Raw genomic sequence first — 17,394 nt, forward strand, 5'->3', positions numbered from 1 at the left:
TTTCCATATTTTAATTTTAAAGTATTCTGTCAGTTCAGCATCTTTTACAAGATCTCTGTATAAAATAAACTCACCTAAATTGTCTAGATGCGCGTTCTCAAAAATATATTTTACTTTTTTGAAAGTAATTGCTATAGGCAATCAGCAATTGACAATACGACATTGCCCTCCACTTGCTTCAATTACAAAACCAGCAAAGAAGTTATTTAAAAAAACAGGAATCTTATGGCATAGGAGCCTTTCAGCTCGTTGTGCCAGTTTCCCATCAGCTCCATTTCCCATGCTTTCTCTCACAACTGCCTATTTTGCTTCAAGGTGAACAACTCCAGCTTGTCAATTTAAACTGGAATCTGGGGAACCATGAAAAAATTCATCAAACATTTCCATCAAATAGTACGGTATTAGTATTCTAGTTCAAGAGTAAAAAGCCCAAAAGGATTTTTGAAATTTGCTTTTACAATTAAAAGTATCGGAGCAGTAATTCAGCTATCCAATGTAGTTGGTGCTCCATAGTACTAAGTTTGAAAACATACAAGTTGCTTTTCACTTTTACTTCCTGAGGGCACTATTGAATATTTCCCCCCCCTCCCACCCAACACTTACCTGAAATCACAGGCTGTAGTAACTTCTGCTCCTCCTCCTAGTGCCTTCCCTTGAACTAAAGCAACACTGATCAGAGGTAGCCTGCACTGGGAATGTTAGAAAGGTTAATAGACTTCTGAACCATCAGCGTCCAAAATCAATTGAACACAAAAACATAACTTTCCATAGTGCAATAGTTTTGTTTTATATTCCATTTAAGACGGCAGGATAAAGAATTACTGAAATACAAGGCCACAAAAATTAAATTTAAAGTTTATTCACAATTAAAGTAAGCCTTTGTTGTACACAGTTTTACATATCACAGCCCTTGCTCTCACCTGAAAAGAAAAATGTAGGAAGTCAAGAGAATAGTTACTGTATTACATATGGATAACTAGAGAGACAGGCAATTAAATTAGGTGAGAAGCCGATGAGAGACAGGGAGTCAAGGAATCTGAAAACTAAGGAATTTCACATTCGAGTTCTACATGCACATACAGAAAACCTAATTACAGAAACAGTTGGCGGAAACAGAAGAAAATTTGATATTAGAAAACTACACTCTTTAGAACTTCCATTGAACTTGTTCAAGAACCTTTGGCTCAAGTTGTCTGTCTATCTAGAGATACAGTGCAAGACAGATTGCTCTAGCAGTGCTGTCCTGTAATCCACCTATTTAGCTCTAATCACAGGACAATTTACAATGACCAATTAACCCAACAACCAGTACATCTTTGGACTGTGGGAGGAAATCAGTGTGTCCGGTGGAAACCCATATGCACATAGGAAGAAAGTATCAATTTTCTTACAGAAAATGGTGAAATTGAACTCCGAACTCCAGCTCTCGAGCTGTAATAGCATCACGCTAACTGCTATGCTACTCTGGCAACAGAATAAACTAAACCAAGTGGAGTTCAAAGACTGGCTGGTTTAATTAAAAAGCTTCAAGATTTCAATTTCATACAACAGTATATTTTTTTAAATAAAACTTATAACTCAGAATTGCAAAAAACAACTATCAACTATGCTATTTTTAATAATATCAGTACCTCAGAAGTCTTGTCAAAGTGTTCTGCATGAACATGCACACATTCAATCCATCCTGGAAGAAAATTGCAAATGCTTTCATTTCTGATTAATACAGTCAGAATTTTGCTAAATTTTATTGCCACTTACTTTGTAGCATTCTTTTACAAACTCGCTAAACTACTCACATTGGTATGACTAAAGTTTGCAAGGGAATATCCATCACTAATTTTTCTAAACCAAGTGTTGACCTCAAAGAGTTTAAAATCTAAAATAGCTGAACCATATCTTTTAAATATCTTAGCCCAAATTTCCCATTCCTTGCATTAAGCATTATCAAAAATTACATAAGTGATGGGTGAGCATTTGTCTATAAATAAACTGTTCAAAATGCAATTATTTTTGAAAATACTTATCCAATACTTGTAATAAAATTAAAAATACAACCAATACTTAATAAAAAGTATAAACTAATTATATTACACCGTATTTTTGTATTAGCGACTTTTAACAGAATAAAAGGAAAGGAAAGATACGTCGCATCTGGAGTTTCTCCGGTTAGCAGACGATTTCCCTCCACGCCTCTCTGACATATTGGGAATCGCATATAAGGTAAGCTACAGCAGTGGTTTGCCATTGCCTTCTGCTGGGTGAGTTTTCAAAGAGATCACCAGCTCGTAACCCAGCACGGATGGAAAGCGTGCAGGGGAGCCGGCTGGATTCGAACCTGGGACCTTTCGTCCCGAAGTCTGTCGCTGATGCCACTACGCCACCAGCCGGGTCATAATGACACTTAATTCAGAGGGTAACTATTCTTCATGGTGTTATATGTAGAAATATCAAATTTAAACATATTAAGGAAATAAGGCAAATATGTAGCAAATGCAGTTTTAATGTAAGCAGATGCTATGTCATACATTTTGGAAAAAAGGGTTTGAAACATATCCTGAAGCTCTAAATTCAAGAATGAGGCAATTCTGGATGTAAGGATGGGCAAAACACTCTTTACAATCTTTGTTCCCACTCTCACACAATTAATTGGAAGCAAACAAATAACGAATCTTTAAATGGCCATTCACTTACCTCAGGGTTTAATATTGCTTTTACTGCTCGCAGATCAGAGCCAGAGCAAAATGTATTATTTGCACCTCGTAAAATAAGACCTTTCCCATTAGTCCAATGCTCCAATTCTTCTACCCTATCTCGGAATTCCAACATCATTGTCCCTAGTAAAAGAAAACAACTTTCTCAGAACATTAAAATTATGTCAAAATATGACTGAGGTTTATAAGACTGTTAGAGTAAATAATGCTTTCAAACTTTCCTACCACTTTGTCATTGACTTTACCATAAGACAATCCCGGCTACAAGGACAGTGGGATTTATCAGATATCAACCATACCAACTTTTCTGGTATCATTTTGACTAATCTTTAGTTCTTCACTTCCCCATTCTCACCATTGCCTTGATTCCCTAACATATTTGGCAGTTATTGTGCATCTTTTTCAATGAAGATAAATGCAAAGTATTGCACCTTTATTCCCAACAGGGTGGACAATCAGTGTGCAAAAGACAACAAACTGTGGAAATAAAATTAATAATCATAATAATATGAACAGCATATGTGTGTTCGTCCATCATCGACGTCGATTTGATGATGTCGCGACTAGTGCGTGATTTGGATTTAAGTGAGGGAGAGTTGCGCAGCGTCAGCCTCACTCTCTCTTCCCAATTCCCATCTGGATCCAGTGGCAAGACAGAGTCGAGACGGCTGGAGATGGGACTAGGTGCAGTGGATGACCAGAACCTCACCTGGTTTAGCCGGCTTGTCGAAGCCGTTGCCCGGGGTGTGGCCGCTGTCGCATGCAAACAGCTACAGGGAGCCACAGGTGAGAGCTGAGTGCTAAGTGGGGACCAAAGGTGGACTAACTACCTTGAAAAGGATGCGACACGTTCCCCCACCAGAGGTGCTACCCCTCCAACACCCCTTACACCCCGAACAGCATATACATTTTCCCCAATAGTAATATCTACAAACAGTATCATCCCAAAATCAATACACAATAGCATTAAACAATTACATACACAGCAATATATATGTAAATCTTCGTAAAGCCACAGTATTAAACACAAATAGTCTAAATGTTCCTAGCAATTGGGAGATATGCCTGTACCTCAGGTTTTACCAGCTAGAGCTGAGGAAAAAAAAAAGCAATAAAAAAAAACGAGAACATTAGATGAAGAGTCCTTGAAAGTGAGTTTACAGATTGTGGGGCAAGTGAAATTATTAATTTCTAACAAAGTTGAGATTTGACTCAACTTACAGGCTTGCATGGCTTTGTAGCCTTGTATGGCTAAGGTTAGAATATTGTAAAATCATTGTAACACTATCAAACCAACTGTTTTATCCTCTAACTAAATAAAAATATCAAACTGAAATGTAAATTGTTTCTCTCTTCACAAAACTTGAGTACTCACAGTTCTGTATTGTGTTATGAAAAATATAATTGGCATGTATGATTAAAAAAGACAGTTGTATCAAATTAGATTTGAATATTACAAAGTATAGTTAAGTCAATTGCCTTCAGCATTATACTGACAATTTGTAAATGATGTAACAGTTTTGCTTATCACATTAAAGTGTGTCGTCTCAAGCTACTTACACAAATCAGCATTTTCAAAGTTTTTAGCTAACTTTGTGGCATGAAGCACAAATGCTGGAAATAAATCAGCAATGTTTGTTGAGAGATATAGAGCTCTCTTTTTACGCCAGCTTCCAAAATCTATGTTGTTAAAACTAATTGGCTTGAGTTTTCATAGTAGTTTACCTTGCCAACACCTGAAATAACAAGATTGAATTGATATTGTTGCCAAATTTAATTCTAAAATAGAGATTATTTTGAACCACTGACACTGCTCTTGCTGCAGTAATTTCAATAACTTTTTTGACAATGATCTTAAAAGCTCATTAATGAAATAAGAGGAGAATGCCACAGTGTGCAGACTGCTCCAAGTGTTGGGGGTTGTACTTTTACCTATGTAGAGTCAGAAAATTAAAAAGTATGCAATGAATTTACCTGTCAGTTGGTTTCACACTCACTGAAAATCTGCATCACACAACCGAAACACTTCCTCCTCACTTCTCCTTTCCCAAGGGTATACCAACATTTTATGGCTCAGCTGGACTCAATGATCTGAGGCTCAAAGGCCACAAGGCCGAACAGACCAGATCACAAGTGACAGCTCACTGCTGTCATAGGCTGTTAAGTTATTTTTAATTCACTCTTCTAATCTAAAACAGTTCATATAGATACAAGTAAAATAAACTTTAAATACTTTAGATTACTTGTGTTACGTATCCCGTAACTGGGTTGCCAAACCAGCAGAAATGGATCACTCAGTTGGAGTCTGGATTACTAGAACTAAGAAAGTTTTATTAAAAAACAAGCAACACAGTACTCTGATCAAAAGGATAATAAATGCAACAGTTCAGCAATGATAAACACACATGTACACAGAATTAAGATAACAGGATCAATCAAGCTCTATCGTTCTCTAGGGGTAAATGACCAGTTTCAAAGTGACGCAAAGTTCAGTTCAATTTAGTTCAGTTCGCAGTAATCGCTGCCGTGGGAGATGGACAGTGGCGGGGGGGGGGGAAGGAGAGAGAGAGCAAAACGAATGAATATTCAAACGGCTTCCACACAGACCTTCGCAGTCAGCTTTCGGGCGAGCCCTTTTGTGATGTCATCTGAGGTCACCGACTGTGACCCCTCCATTTCCAGATACGATCGTTTCTCTGCGGTGAACCTGGCACCCAGGCAAGGGTGGACACACACCAGGTTCCCGCCGATCGTGCCTTTCCACCCTGTACGTCTATGGCTTGATCCCGCAACCAGCCGTCCAAAACTTCCCACCGACTTGTGGGAGACGCACCGCTTCCAGAGTCTCGTTACCACCGGGTGTCGTGCGTGTCTTGCCTTAGCAAACCTGTCCCTTTTTACCCCCCTGCTGGGGTATCGCCTGTCCATCACTTCAAACAGTTCAGGGTTCAAAGGGGGAGCCGATCTTGACCGCTCTCCTTCCGTTACTCTCTCCCGTCCCTTCATTAACATCTCCAAATGCTGCTCCATTGTTTTCCTTATCTCTCTTTCTCCTGAAAACAGGTGGCAGACCAACTGCTGATCCCACTGGTGCCAGCACAGGACAGCTAACATCTTAATCTATGTGTATTCTCGTCACACTTGAAATAAATTAACATAAATAAACAAAGCTCTAACCTTTGAAAACAATTGTAGATTCCATTCAAGTGAATGGGATTCTGCTACAGTGCCTTGAAAAAGTATTCATCCCCCATAACTATTTTCACATTTAACTGTCTCATATTATTGAAGTATGATTTTTTTAAACTAATCTATAAAATATTGTGCATCATGTCAAACCAAAAGAAAATTTCTAAACCTGTTGTAAGGGGTTTCTTCTTTTATGTTACTGCATAGGCTAATTAAAATGGCTTCTTTGTTATGTTATAATTGAAATGGATTCTTTGTTATGTTAACTACTGAGAAAGTCCTCCCGCTAGCAGTTTATTTGGATTATGTTATTGATAAGAGAGTGAACGAACCAATTGGGATAGATGTTATTCTTTCTGTGTGTCTGTGAGTTATTGTGATGCGCGGGTTTTTGGGGAGAAGTCACGACAGAGGGAGAGAGAATGGATAAGGTGCTATGAGCTGGCTAACGGGGTTGGACGCCGAGCAGGAGTCCAAGGTCCAGGGTCTTCGGCGAGGAAAGGAGACGGAGACCGACTTGTGTGGAGTGTCTGGTCGACCACCGTGGTTGGTCCCAGGCGGCAGGTCGAGGTGGTCAGAGGGGATCGAATGGTGAAGAGAGGATCATTACTAGAGCTCCAACTGTTTATGCATGAAGATATTGAACTTTGATAAGTGTGGCACCTTTTATTTTCCTTTTATATTTTATCTCTATTAATTATCTAGTTCCATTAATATCTCTAAACTGTAATTCACTTAATCGTATGTGGTGTATTGTCTGTTATTTGTCGGGGTGGGGTACAACACACAGCATCCACACAAACTTATTTACCCAGTCTGGCGGGGCGAGGGCTGTTTCCCTAAATGATAGCCAGTCGAACGACCCTGAGGCTTGCTAGGGGGCTACACAGTCAACAATTTACTAAAAGTTAAAAACCAAACTTGTGAAGTGAAAAAGTTTACATCCCCTTTGTAATTACTAGGCTGACTTTCCTCAGGTGCAATACTGTACCTCACCTTACCAACTCACCCAATTTGATGACATTGAAGAATGGAGGGTCCCTTGTTTTCAATGAATTAATTAATTCCCCCTCTCTCTCTCTGTAAGATCCAATAGTATGGTAAATTTTCAACAGACCAAACCACGGAGAGAAGAGCATTCAGGACAAATCGGGATAATGATAATAGAGAAGGACAAATCCAGGGAAGGGTACAAGGCCATCACAAAGAGTATGGAAGGAACATAGCTCGGGGCTCAGTGCAGTCTGTCGTGAAAAAGTGGAAAAAATATGAAACCACAACACACTTTCTAGGTCAGGCCGTTGCTTTAAACGTAGTCGATGAAGAATGCAACTTGTAAGAGAAGCTACTGTGATGCCAATAGTCACTCTGAGTGAGCTGCAGAAATCAGTGGATGCAACTGGAGATGAAGTTCATGGCTCCACAATCCCCAAGTCTTCACAAAAAAAGGCTATTTTTGGACGAGTGGCAAAGAAGCAGACCCGTCTTAAAAATGAAGCATATCCTTGCCCATAAAGACTTTGCAAAGCATCACTTAGAAGACACTAAAGATGTGAAAGACGGTCTTGAGGTTGTATGGGACTAAGGTGGAACCCTTTGGCCTCAATACTAGGCATGTGTGGTGTAAATCTAATAATGCACATCAGCCAGGTATCAGCATCCCTGCTGTAAAGTATAATGGAGGTGGCGTCATGCTGTGGAGATGCTTTTCAGCAGCAGGTACTGGAAATCCGGTCAGGATTGATGAGAAGATGAATTCTGCTAAATACAGAGAGACCCTGGGTAAAAACCTGCCAGGAAGCTTAAACTGGGGAGGAAGCTCGTCTTTCAGCACGACAAGAACCTGAAGTACAGTGCCAGAGCAACCACAGAGCAGCTTCAAATGAAGCAAAGTGAATGGTCCAGTCAGAGTCCTGACCTTAACCTGACCAAACATCTCTGGCAAGACTTCAAGACTGTTGCCCACCCATCACTCCCCAACTAACCTGGTGCACTTTGAGCAACGTTGCAAGAAGGAATGGGCAAACCTTGCCCCATCATGTTGTGCAGAGCGAATAGAAACTTAACTAAGAACTGCTTTAATAGCTGCAAGAGGTGGCCTTAACCAAGTACTGAGCAAAGAAAGATGAATACTTCTGAACTGCTAACATTTCAGTTTTTGAATTTGTAGTTTTCCCTGTTTTTTGGGCTCTACTGTGGAAAAAGGAGCATGTGATTCACAAATAAAAATATTCAGTTTAATTGATCAAAATCCCTGCTTGTAATACTCATTTGTGTGATCAAAGGGGTGGGGGCTGAAAACACTGTATGTATGTCAGCTCTGGTGTCAAGTTGAGAGGCTGAACGTGAAATACTCATGTTCACTCATGTTTTGCTGGCCGATTCAATGGTGCAGTCCAGTGGCAGAGTAAACTACCAGAACCTTTAACCCACTTGATTTCCGTATCTCAATGTGTAGGGACAAATTGCAGAAACTAGCAGACGAGAAGTGTGAGAGGGAAAAAATAAAATCCAATGTGTCGGATTTCACTGGAATAGAGGAAATTACAATGGCATGAGAGGGGGAACTGGCCGAAGTTGACTGGAAAGGGACATTTGCAGGAAAGACAGCAGAGCAGCAATGGCTGAAGTTTCCGCAAAAAAATGAGTGAAGTGCAAGACAGATATATTCCAAATAAGAAGAAATTTTCAAAAGGGCACTACCAGGGCTGACAAGTGACGTCAGAGCCAAAGTAAAAGCAAAAGAGAGGGCATACAAGGAAGCCAGAGCTAGTGGGAAGATACAAGATTGGGGAGCTTTTAAAAACATGCAGAAAGAAACTAAGAAGGTCATTCGGAAGGAAAAGATGAATTATGAGAGGAAGCTGGCAACTAATATCAAAGAAGATACTAAAAGCTTTTTTTAAAAGTATATAAAGGGTAAAAGAGAGTTGAGGCCAAGACCAAAATGACACTGGAAATATCGTAATGAGAGATGCAGAAATGGCAGAGGAACCAAATGCGTATTTTGCATCAGTCTTCACAGTGGAAGATATCTGCAGGATACTGGACAAGTTCCTCCAATGTGTTGCAAGAATGTCAGGGAAGTGAAGTTTGTGCAGTGAAAATTATGACTGAGAAGGTGCTCAGGAAGCTTAATGGTCTGAGGGTGGATAAATCTCCTGGACTTGATGGAATGCATCCTCGGGTTCTGAAGGAAGTAGTTGGAGAGATTGTGAAGGCATTAACGATGATCTTTCAAGAATTGATAAATTCTGGCATTGTACCAGATGACTGGAAAATTGCAACTGTTACTCCACCATTTAAGGAGGGTGGGAGGCAGCAAAAAGGATACTACAGACCTGTTAGCCTGACATCAGTGGTTGGGAAGTTGTTGGAATCAATTGTTAGGGATGAGATTACGGAGTACCTGGAGACACACGACAAGATAGGCCAAAGTCAGCATGGTTTCCTGAAAGGAAAATCCTGCCTGACAAACCTACTGCAATTCTTTGAGGAAATTACAAGCAGGATAGACAAAGGAGGTGCAGTAGACTTGGTGTACTTGGATTTTCAGAAGACCTTTGACAAGGTGCCACACATGAGGCTGCTTAGCAAGATAAGAGCCCATGGAATTACAGGGAAGTTACTAGCGTGGGTGGAGCATTGGCTGGTCGGCCGAAAACAGATAGTGGGAATAAAGCGATCCTATTCTGGCTGGCTACCTGTTAGCAGTGAAGTTCCACAGGGGTCGGTGTTGGGACCACTGCTTTTTACAATGTATGTCAGTGATTTGGACTAAGGTGTTAATGGATTTGCGGCTAAATTTGCCGATGATACAAAGATAGGTGGAGGAGCGGATAATGTTGAGGAAACAGAGTGTCTGCAGAAAGACTTAGATAGTTTAGGGGAATGGGCAAAGAAGTGGCAAGTGAAATACAATGTTGGAAAGTGTATGGTTAAGCACTTTGATGGAAGAAATAAATGGGCAGACTATTATTTCGATGGGGAGAGAATTCAAAATGCAGAGATGCAAAGGTACTTGGGAGTCCTTGTGCAAGGTGCCCTAAAGGTTAGCCTCCAGGTTGAGTCGGTTGTGAAGAAGGTGAATGCAATGTTGGCATTCATTTCCAGAGGTAAAGAATATAAGAACAGGGATGTGATGTTGAGGCTCTATAAGGCATCGTGAGACCACATGGAGTATTGGTTGCAGTTTGGGCTCCTTATTTTAGAAAGGACATACTCTCATTGGAGAGGGTTCAGAAAAGATTCACGAGAATGATTCCAGGAATGAAAGGGTTACTGTATGAGGAATGTCTGGCAGCTCATGGGCTGTATTCCTTGGAGTTCAGGAGAATGAGGGGTGATCTCATTGAAACATTCCAAATGTTAAAAGGCCTGAACAGATTAGATATGGCTAAGGTATTTCCCATGGTAGGGGAGTCTAGGACAAGAGGGTACGACTTCAGGATTGAACGACGTCCTTTTAGAACTGAGGTGCGGAGAAATTACTTTAGTTGGAGTGTGGTAAATCTGTGGAATTTGTTGCCACGAGCGGCTGTGGAGGCCAAGTCTTTATTTAAGGCAGAGATAGATAGGTTCTTGATTAGCCAGGGAATCAAAGGGGAGTGGGGATGACTGGAAGAATTGGATCAGCGCATGATTGAATGGTGGAGTAGACTTGATGGGCTGAATGGCCTGCTTCTACTCCTATATCTTATGGTCTAATTCCATCTATGATCTTCCCTGAACTACCAACCAGTGGTACATTTTGGCCCATTAATATCCAAGGCAAACAATTCTATAAACAGACATGTAGACCCCACTGATGTCCCTCCTGGCACTTATCCTTGTAAGCGGAACAAGTGCTACACATGCCCTTACACTTCCTCCCTTACCACCATTCAGGGCCCCAGACAGTCCTTCCAGGTGAGACGACACTACACCTGTGAGTCGGCTGGGGTGATATACTGCATCTGGTGCTCCCGATGTGGCCTATATATTGGTGAGACCTGACGCAGACTGGGAGATCATTTTGCTGGACACCTACGCTCTGTCCGCCAGAGAAAGCAGGATCTCCCAGTGGCCACACATTTTAACTCCACATCCCATTCCCATTCTGATATGTCTATCCACTGCCTCCTCTACTGTAAAGATGAAGCCACACTCAGGTGGGAGGAACAACACCTTATATTCCGTCTGAGTAGCCTCCAACCTGACGGCATGAACATTGACTTCTCTAACTTCTGCTAATGCCCCACCTCCCTCTCGTACCCCATCCGTTATTAATTTATAAACACACATTTTTTTCTCTCTCTCTCCTTTTTCTCCCTCTGACTATACCCCTTGCCCATCCTCTGGGTTCCCCCCCCCTTTCCTTCTCACTGGGCCTCCTGTCCCATGATCCTCTCATATCCCTTTTGCCAATCATCTGTCCAGCTCTTGGCTCCATCCCTCCCCGTCCTGTCTTCTCCTATCATTTTGGATCCCCCTCCCCCTCCTACTTTCAAATCTCTTACTAGCTCTTCTTTCAGTTAGTCCTGACGAAGGGTCTCGGCCTGAAACGTCAACTATACCTCTTCCTAGAGGTGCTGCCTGGCCTGCTGTGTTCACCAGCAACTTTGATGTGTGTTGCTTGAATTTCCAGCATCTGCAGAATTCCTCATGTTTGCGATGTACACCTCCATCCTATTTATGAGCCAACGCAGGCAAAATTCCAGACCACAACGCATTAAGTTCGCCACACTACCAATCAGCAATAAGATTTCCTCCCTATATCGCAATTGAGTTTCCATAATGATGACCAATCAGCTGATTGATACATATATAAAAGCCTAGCATCGGAGGACATACCATAATTGACAGCGCACTGATGATGTCTCCTCAAATGGTGATGAAACAACTCAACCCAACCAATATCTACCTCTACAGAACTTGCATTTCCCATTCTATTTAATTCTATTCAGTAGAACACCATTTTTAAAAAAAAACATGTTGATATAATACTTCACTTGGAGGAATTGAGGTGCCAACCTACTTTCCACTCTTATTTATCTAAGAAACTACAACAATATTCTGATAAATAACCTTTGCTCATCACCTGGAAATAAAAATATCATACCTGAAAATGCATTCATTCGATCAGGGTGATTTATGATCAAGGTGGCAATCCCATTTTGATCTTTCTGCAGATCAACAGATCCACCACGGAGCTGCTCGAGTTTTCCCTTGATATCATCTTCATTTACTCTGTAGACAGACGTATATGTGGACAAGCTCCTCTGTAGCAGTATTTGGTTCCTCAGGCTGCACAACGCACACTTGTAGATGCACAGCAAAGCCATTTCACCTCAGTGCTGATATAAGTAAATAATAAAAATCAATTCCTTTCACAAGATTGTTCCCTGATTTCCCCCTCCATTTTCCAGTCCCTAAACAACAGATTACAGCTTTAAAAAAATCAGACACTTTACTTGGGGCAACACACAAAATGTTTCAATGTTTCAGGCCAAGACCCTTCTTCAAGCCTGGACCAGTTCTTTGGGACAAGCATTTGGATCTAAGTCTACATGAAATACTTGGGTCACATACTTTCAACCATTTAGTTATACCAAATTTTCAAGAATAATTGGCATGTAAGATTTCCTGCAGAATTTTACCTGTTTAAATGACGGATATTATATATATCCAGACAAATTGCAGTGCCTATTCCCTGAATAACTTATTATAAATTATACAGATCATACATCTTTTTTTAAAATATATATATATATATATAGATGTTTGATCTGTATAGTTTATAATAAGTTATTCAGGGAATATATATATATAAAACAACAGTGATATTAGACCCCTCTGATATTCAAACACAGGAAATCTTAGTTGAAGGATACCGCTTAATTTAGAATGTAATGGTATTACATAAACATTGCTCCAACACGCTGTACAGCAGACTATCTACAACCAGCATCACATGCAGAAATGCTGAGTAAAATGCTGCCATGAGCCATTTTAAACTCAGGGACAAAGGGCACCTGATTACTGACTTTAGTGAATGGCTCTCAGTTTAATGCTGTCCAAAATAGGATTAGCAGAACGCCTTTGTAATCTGAATTGGAATGAAGCTAGTTGAAATAGACTGCAAAATATTCACCAGCAGGGTTCAATTTTTTTTTGCTGTGTTTCACTAAGTAAAACCATAGAGTTTCATAAAACCTTATCAAATGACAATACATATTCATTGTGGAACAAACATTCCTCCCATTCATTTCTTTTAAGGTTAAAGGTTTTGCATTGCAGATACAAAAAGGTGTACGATCTGTATGATCTAATCTGTTCCAAATTATTCAGGGAATAGGCACTGCAATTTGTCTGGAATCCCCAAAAGAGAAATCTTACTGTTGCTTGCTTTTAAGAATCCCAAAATTAAAAAAACATGGTTCCACATCAAGTAAGGATATTTTTCAAAAAGCCAAATAAAATGGATCTGCTGAAAACTTGAAAAATTAAAAAGTTAGAAATACTCAGAAAGGTGGCATCTGTGAAGAGGAAAAAAGGGTTAATGTCACCAGTGAAAGTACAAGACACTGAAAATTGTTGCAGATTTTGTCTTATGGTCTAAAATCTGCAACAGAGCATACTAGAAGTACGCAGTAGGTCAGTCAGCATTAATGTCACTCTTTGAGGAGTGTTTGATGGCTCCGAGCCTTTACTCCCAGGAATTTAGAAGAATGAAAGGGGATCTCACTGAAGCCCATCGAACATTGAAGGGCCTAGATAGAGTGGATGTGGAGAGAGTGTTTCCTATCATCGGTGGAATCTAGGACCAGAGAGCCCAACTTCAGAATAGAGGGCCGTCCATTTAGAACAGATGAGGAGAAATTTCTTTAGCCAGAGAGTGATGAATCTGTGGAATTTCTTACACCCAGGTCATTGGGTGTATTTAAGATGGAGGTTGATAGGCTCTTGATTAGTCAGGGCATGAAAGGTTAAAGAAAGAAAGCAGGAGAATGTGTTTGAGTAGGAAATTGAATCAGCCGGATCAATCAGAGTGATTGTCAAGCTGAGATCAGAGTGTGAGTTGGATGGAGCATTAAAGTGTCAGGCGAGTAGAAGCTCAGGATTACTCTTGGGGACTGAACAGGTATGTTCTGCAAAGCAGTTAACAAATTCTCTGCTTTAGAGTCCACGATGAGTACTGAATGCAATTTCGTAGGAAAGGAAAGGTACGTCACATCCGGAGTTTCTCCGGTTAGCGGACGATTTCCATTCACGCCTCTCTGACATAGGGGGGAACCGCGTACAAGGAAAGTTACAGCAGTGGTTTGCAATTGCCTTCTGCTGGGTGAGTTTCCACAGAGATCACCAGCTCGTAACCCAGCACGGATGGAAAGCGTGAAAGGGAGCCGGCTGGATTCGAACTCGGGACCTTTTGTCCCGAAGTCCGGCACTGAAACTGGGGGGGAAAAAACTGCAAGTGAATTGCTACTTCAGCTGAAAGAACCGTGTGGGACCCTGGATGGCAGGAAGGGAAAAGGTAAAAGGGCAGGTGTTGCTTCTCATGTGGTTGAAGTAAAGAGGGGAGAGGTTGGTGGAGATGGGAGGGCAATTCAGGGGGAGGTTTGGAATGCTGGAACGGAAGGAAGGGAAAGATGTAGCAGGTAACTAAACTGTAGAAGAGTGCAGAAATCACAGGAAAATGACCCACTGAATGTGGAGGCTGCAGTGATAGGAAGGAGAGGATAAAGGAAGTCCTAACTACTCCGACTGGGGTATAAAAGCACAGGTGAGAACAGAAGTGCCAGAAATACATAAAGTGTTAAAGAGAGGTAAGAGTGGATATTGGACCACTGGAAAATGATGCTGGAGAGGTAGTAATGGGGGAGAGTGAAATAGCAGACAAGCTAAGTATTTTGCATCATTCTTCTCTGTGGAAGACACTAGCAGTATCGTGGAAGTTCCAGGTGTCGGGGGGAGCGGGGAATGAAGTGTGTGAAGTTACCATAACCAGAGAGAAGGCTCTAGGGAAACTGAAAGGTCTGAAGGTAGATAAGTCACCTGAACCAGATGGTGTACACCCCAGAGTTCTGAAAGATGTGGCTAAAGAGATCGTGGAGGCATTAGTAATGATCTTTCAAGAATCACTAGATTCTAGAATGGTTCCGGAAGACTGGAAAATGGCAAAATGTCACTCCACTCTTCAAGAAGGGAGAGAAGCAGAAGAAAGGAAACTATAGAAATAGAAACCTACAGCACATTACAAGCCCTTCAGCCCACAATGTTGTGCCAATCATGTAACCTACTCTAGAAACTGCCTAGAATTTCCCTACCATATAGCCCTCTATTTTTCTAAGCTCCATGTACCTATCGAAGAGGCCCTTAAAAAACCCTATTGTATCCGCTTCCACCATCGCCGGCAGTGCATTCCACACACCCACCACCGTGTGAAAATCTTACCAGACATCCCCTCGGTATCCGTTTCCAAGCACCTTATAACTATGCCCCGTCGTGTTAGCCATTTGAGCACTGGGAAAAAGCCTTTGGCTATCCACATGACCGATGCCACTCATCATTTTATACACCTCTATCAGGTCCACTCTCATCCTCCATCGCTCTGAGAAAAGGCCAAGTTCACTTAACCTATTCTCATAAGGTACACCCTCCAATCCTGGCAACATCCTTGTAAATCTCCTCTGCACCCTCTCTATAGTATCCACATCCTTCCTGTAGTGAGGTGACCAGAACTGAACACAGTACTCCAAGTGGGGTCTAACTAAGGTCTTGTATAGCTTTAACACTACCTCACGGCTCCTGAACTCAATCCCACAGTTGATGAATGCCAACACACCATACGCCTTCTGAACAACACTGTCAACCTTTGAGTGTCCTATGGACAAAGACCCCAAGAGCTCTGTGTTCCTCCACACTGCCAAGAGTCTTACCATTAATATTATATTCTGTCTTCAAATTTGACCTACCAAAATGAACCACCTCACACTTATCTGGGTTGAACGCGATCTGCCTCTTCTCAGCCCAGTTCTGCATCCTATCAATGTCCCACTGTAACCTCTGATGACCTTCCAGACCATACACAACACCCCCAACTTTGTGTGTGTGTGTATGTATATATATATATATATATATATATATATATATATATATATATATACACACACACACACACACACAAAATTCTGGATCCACAAAGCAAGGTCTCCCTGGACCCCATGCCCCCTTGCTTTTTGAAGGAGCTTTGCATAGGCCAGTTAGTCTGACCTCAGTGGTTGGGAAGGTGTTGAAGCCCATTATTAAGGATGAGGCACATGATAAAGTAGATCAAAGACAGTATTGTTTCCTTAAAGGAAAATCTTGCCTGACAAAAATGTTAGAGTTTTTTAGGGAAATAACCAGCAGGTTGGACAAAGGGGAGTCAGTTGATGTAGTTTACTTGGATTTTCAGAAGGCCTTTGACAAAGTGCTGTACATGAGGCCCCTTAACAAGTTACGAACACATGGTATTACAGGAAAGATACTGGCATGGATAAAGCAGTGGCTGATTGGCAGGATGCAAAGAGTGTGAATAAAAGGAGCCTTTTATGGTTAGCTACAGGTGACTAGTGGTGCTCCACAGAGGTCTGTGTTGGGACCAGTTCTTTTTACGTTATATGTCAAAGATTTGGATGATGGAATTGATGGCTTTGTTGCCAAGTTTCCAGATGATATGAAAATAGGGACAGGTAGTTTTGAGGAAGTAGCGAGGCTACAGAAGAACTTAAGACACATTAGGAGAATGGGCAAAGAAATGGCAGATGGAATATAGTGTCAGGTAGGGTATGGTCATGCATTTTGGTAGAAGAAATGAAAGGGTTGACTATCTTCTAAATGGAGAGAAAATACAAAAATCTGAGTTGCAAAGGGACTTGGGAGTCCTCATGCAGGATTACCTAGAGGGTAATTTGCAGGTTGAGTCTGTGGTGAGGAAGGCAAACAGGATGTCGGCATTCACTTCAAGAGGACTAGAATATAAAAGTAAGGATGTAATGTTAAAGCACTGGTGAGGCCTCACTTGGAGTATCGTGAGCAGGCTTGTCTCATCTTAGAAAGGATGTGCTTAAACTGGAGAAGGTTCAAAGGAGGCTCACGAAAATGATACCAGGATTGAACAGCTTGTCGTATGAATAGCGTCTGATGCCCCTGAGCTTGCATTCACCAGAATTCAGAAGAATGAGGGTGGCCTCATTGAAACCTACCAAATGTTGAAAGCCCTTGATAGAGTGGATGTGGAGAGGATGTTTCCTATAGTGGGAGAACCTAAGACCAGAGGACACAGCCTCAGAATAGAAGGGTGTCTTTTTAGAATAGAGATGAGGAGAAATTTCTTTAGCCAGAGAGTGGTGAAGCTGTGGAATTTTTTGCCATAGGCAACTGTGGAGGCCAATTCTTTATGTACATTTAAGGCAGAGGTTGACAGATTCTTGATTGGTCAGGGCATGAAGGGATACGGGGAGAAGGCAGA

General features: G+C 41.3%; 1 protein-coding gene across 2 annotated transcripts in view; it reads right to left on the reverse strand.

The window, feature by feature from the left end:
• Positions 1-17,394, reverse strand: part of echdc1 (enoyl CoA hydratase domain containing 1) — a 31,000-nt gene that overhangs the window by 11,458 nt on the left and 2,148 nt on the right. For both annotated transcript variants that reach the window (XM_063070635.1, XM_063070644.1), the window contains exons 2-5: positions 12,001-12,235; positions 2,692-2,834; positions 1,632-1,684; positions 604-684 (exon numbers count right to left, since the gene is read on the reverse strand). In XM_063070635.1, coding sequence (XP_062926705.1) covers positions 604-684; positions 1,632-1,684; positions 2,692-2,834; positions 12,001-12,223 — 500 coding nt within the window. In that variant the 5' untranslated portion in view covers positions 12,224-12,235. The remainder of the gene's footprint in view (positions 1-603; positions 685-1,631; positions 1,685-2,691; positions 2,835-12,000; positions 12,236-17,394) is intronic.

The sequence above is a fragment of the Mobula hypostoma genome, chromosome 2 (assembly GCF_963921235.1).
Source record: "Mobula hypostoma chromosome 2, sMobHyp1.1, whole genome shotgun sequence".
Taxonomy (NCBI): domain Eukaryota; kingdom Metazoa; phylum Chordata; class Chondrichthyes; order Myliobatiformes; family Myliobatidae; genus Mobula; species Mobula hypostoma.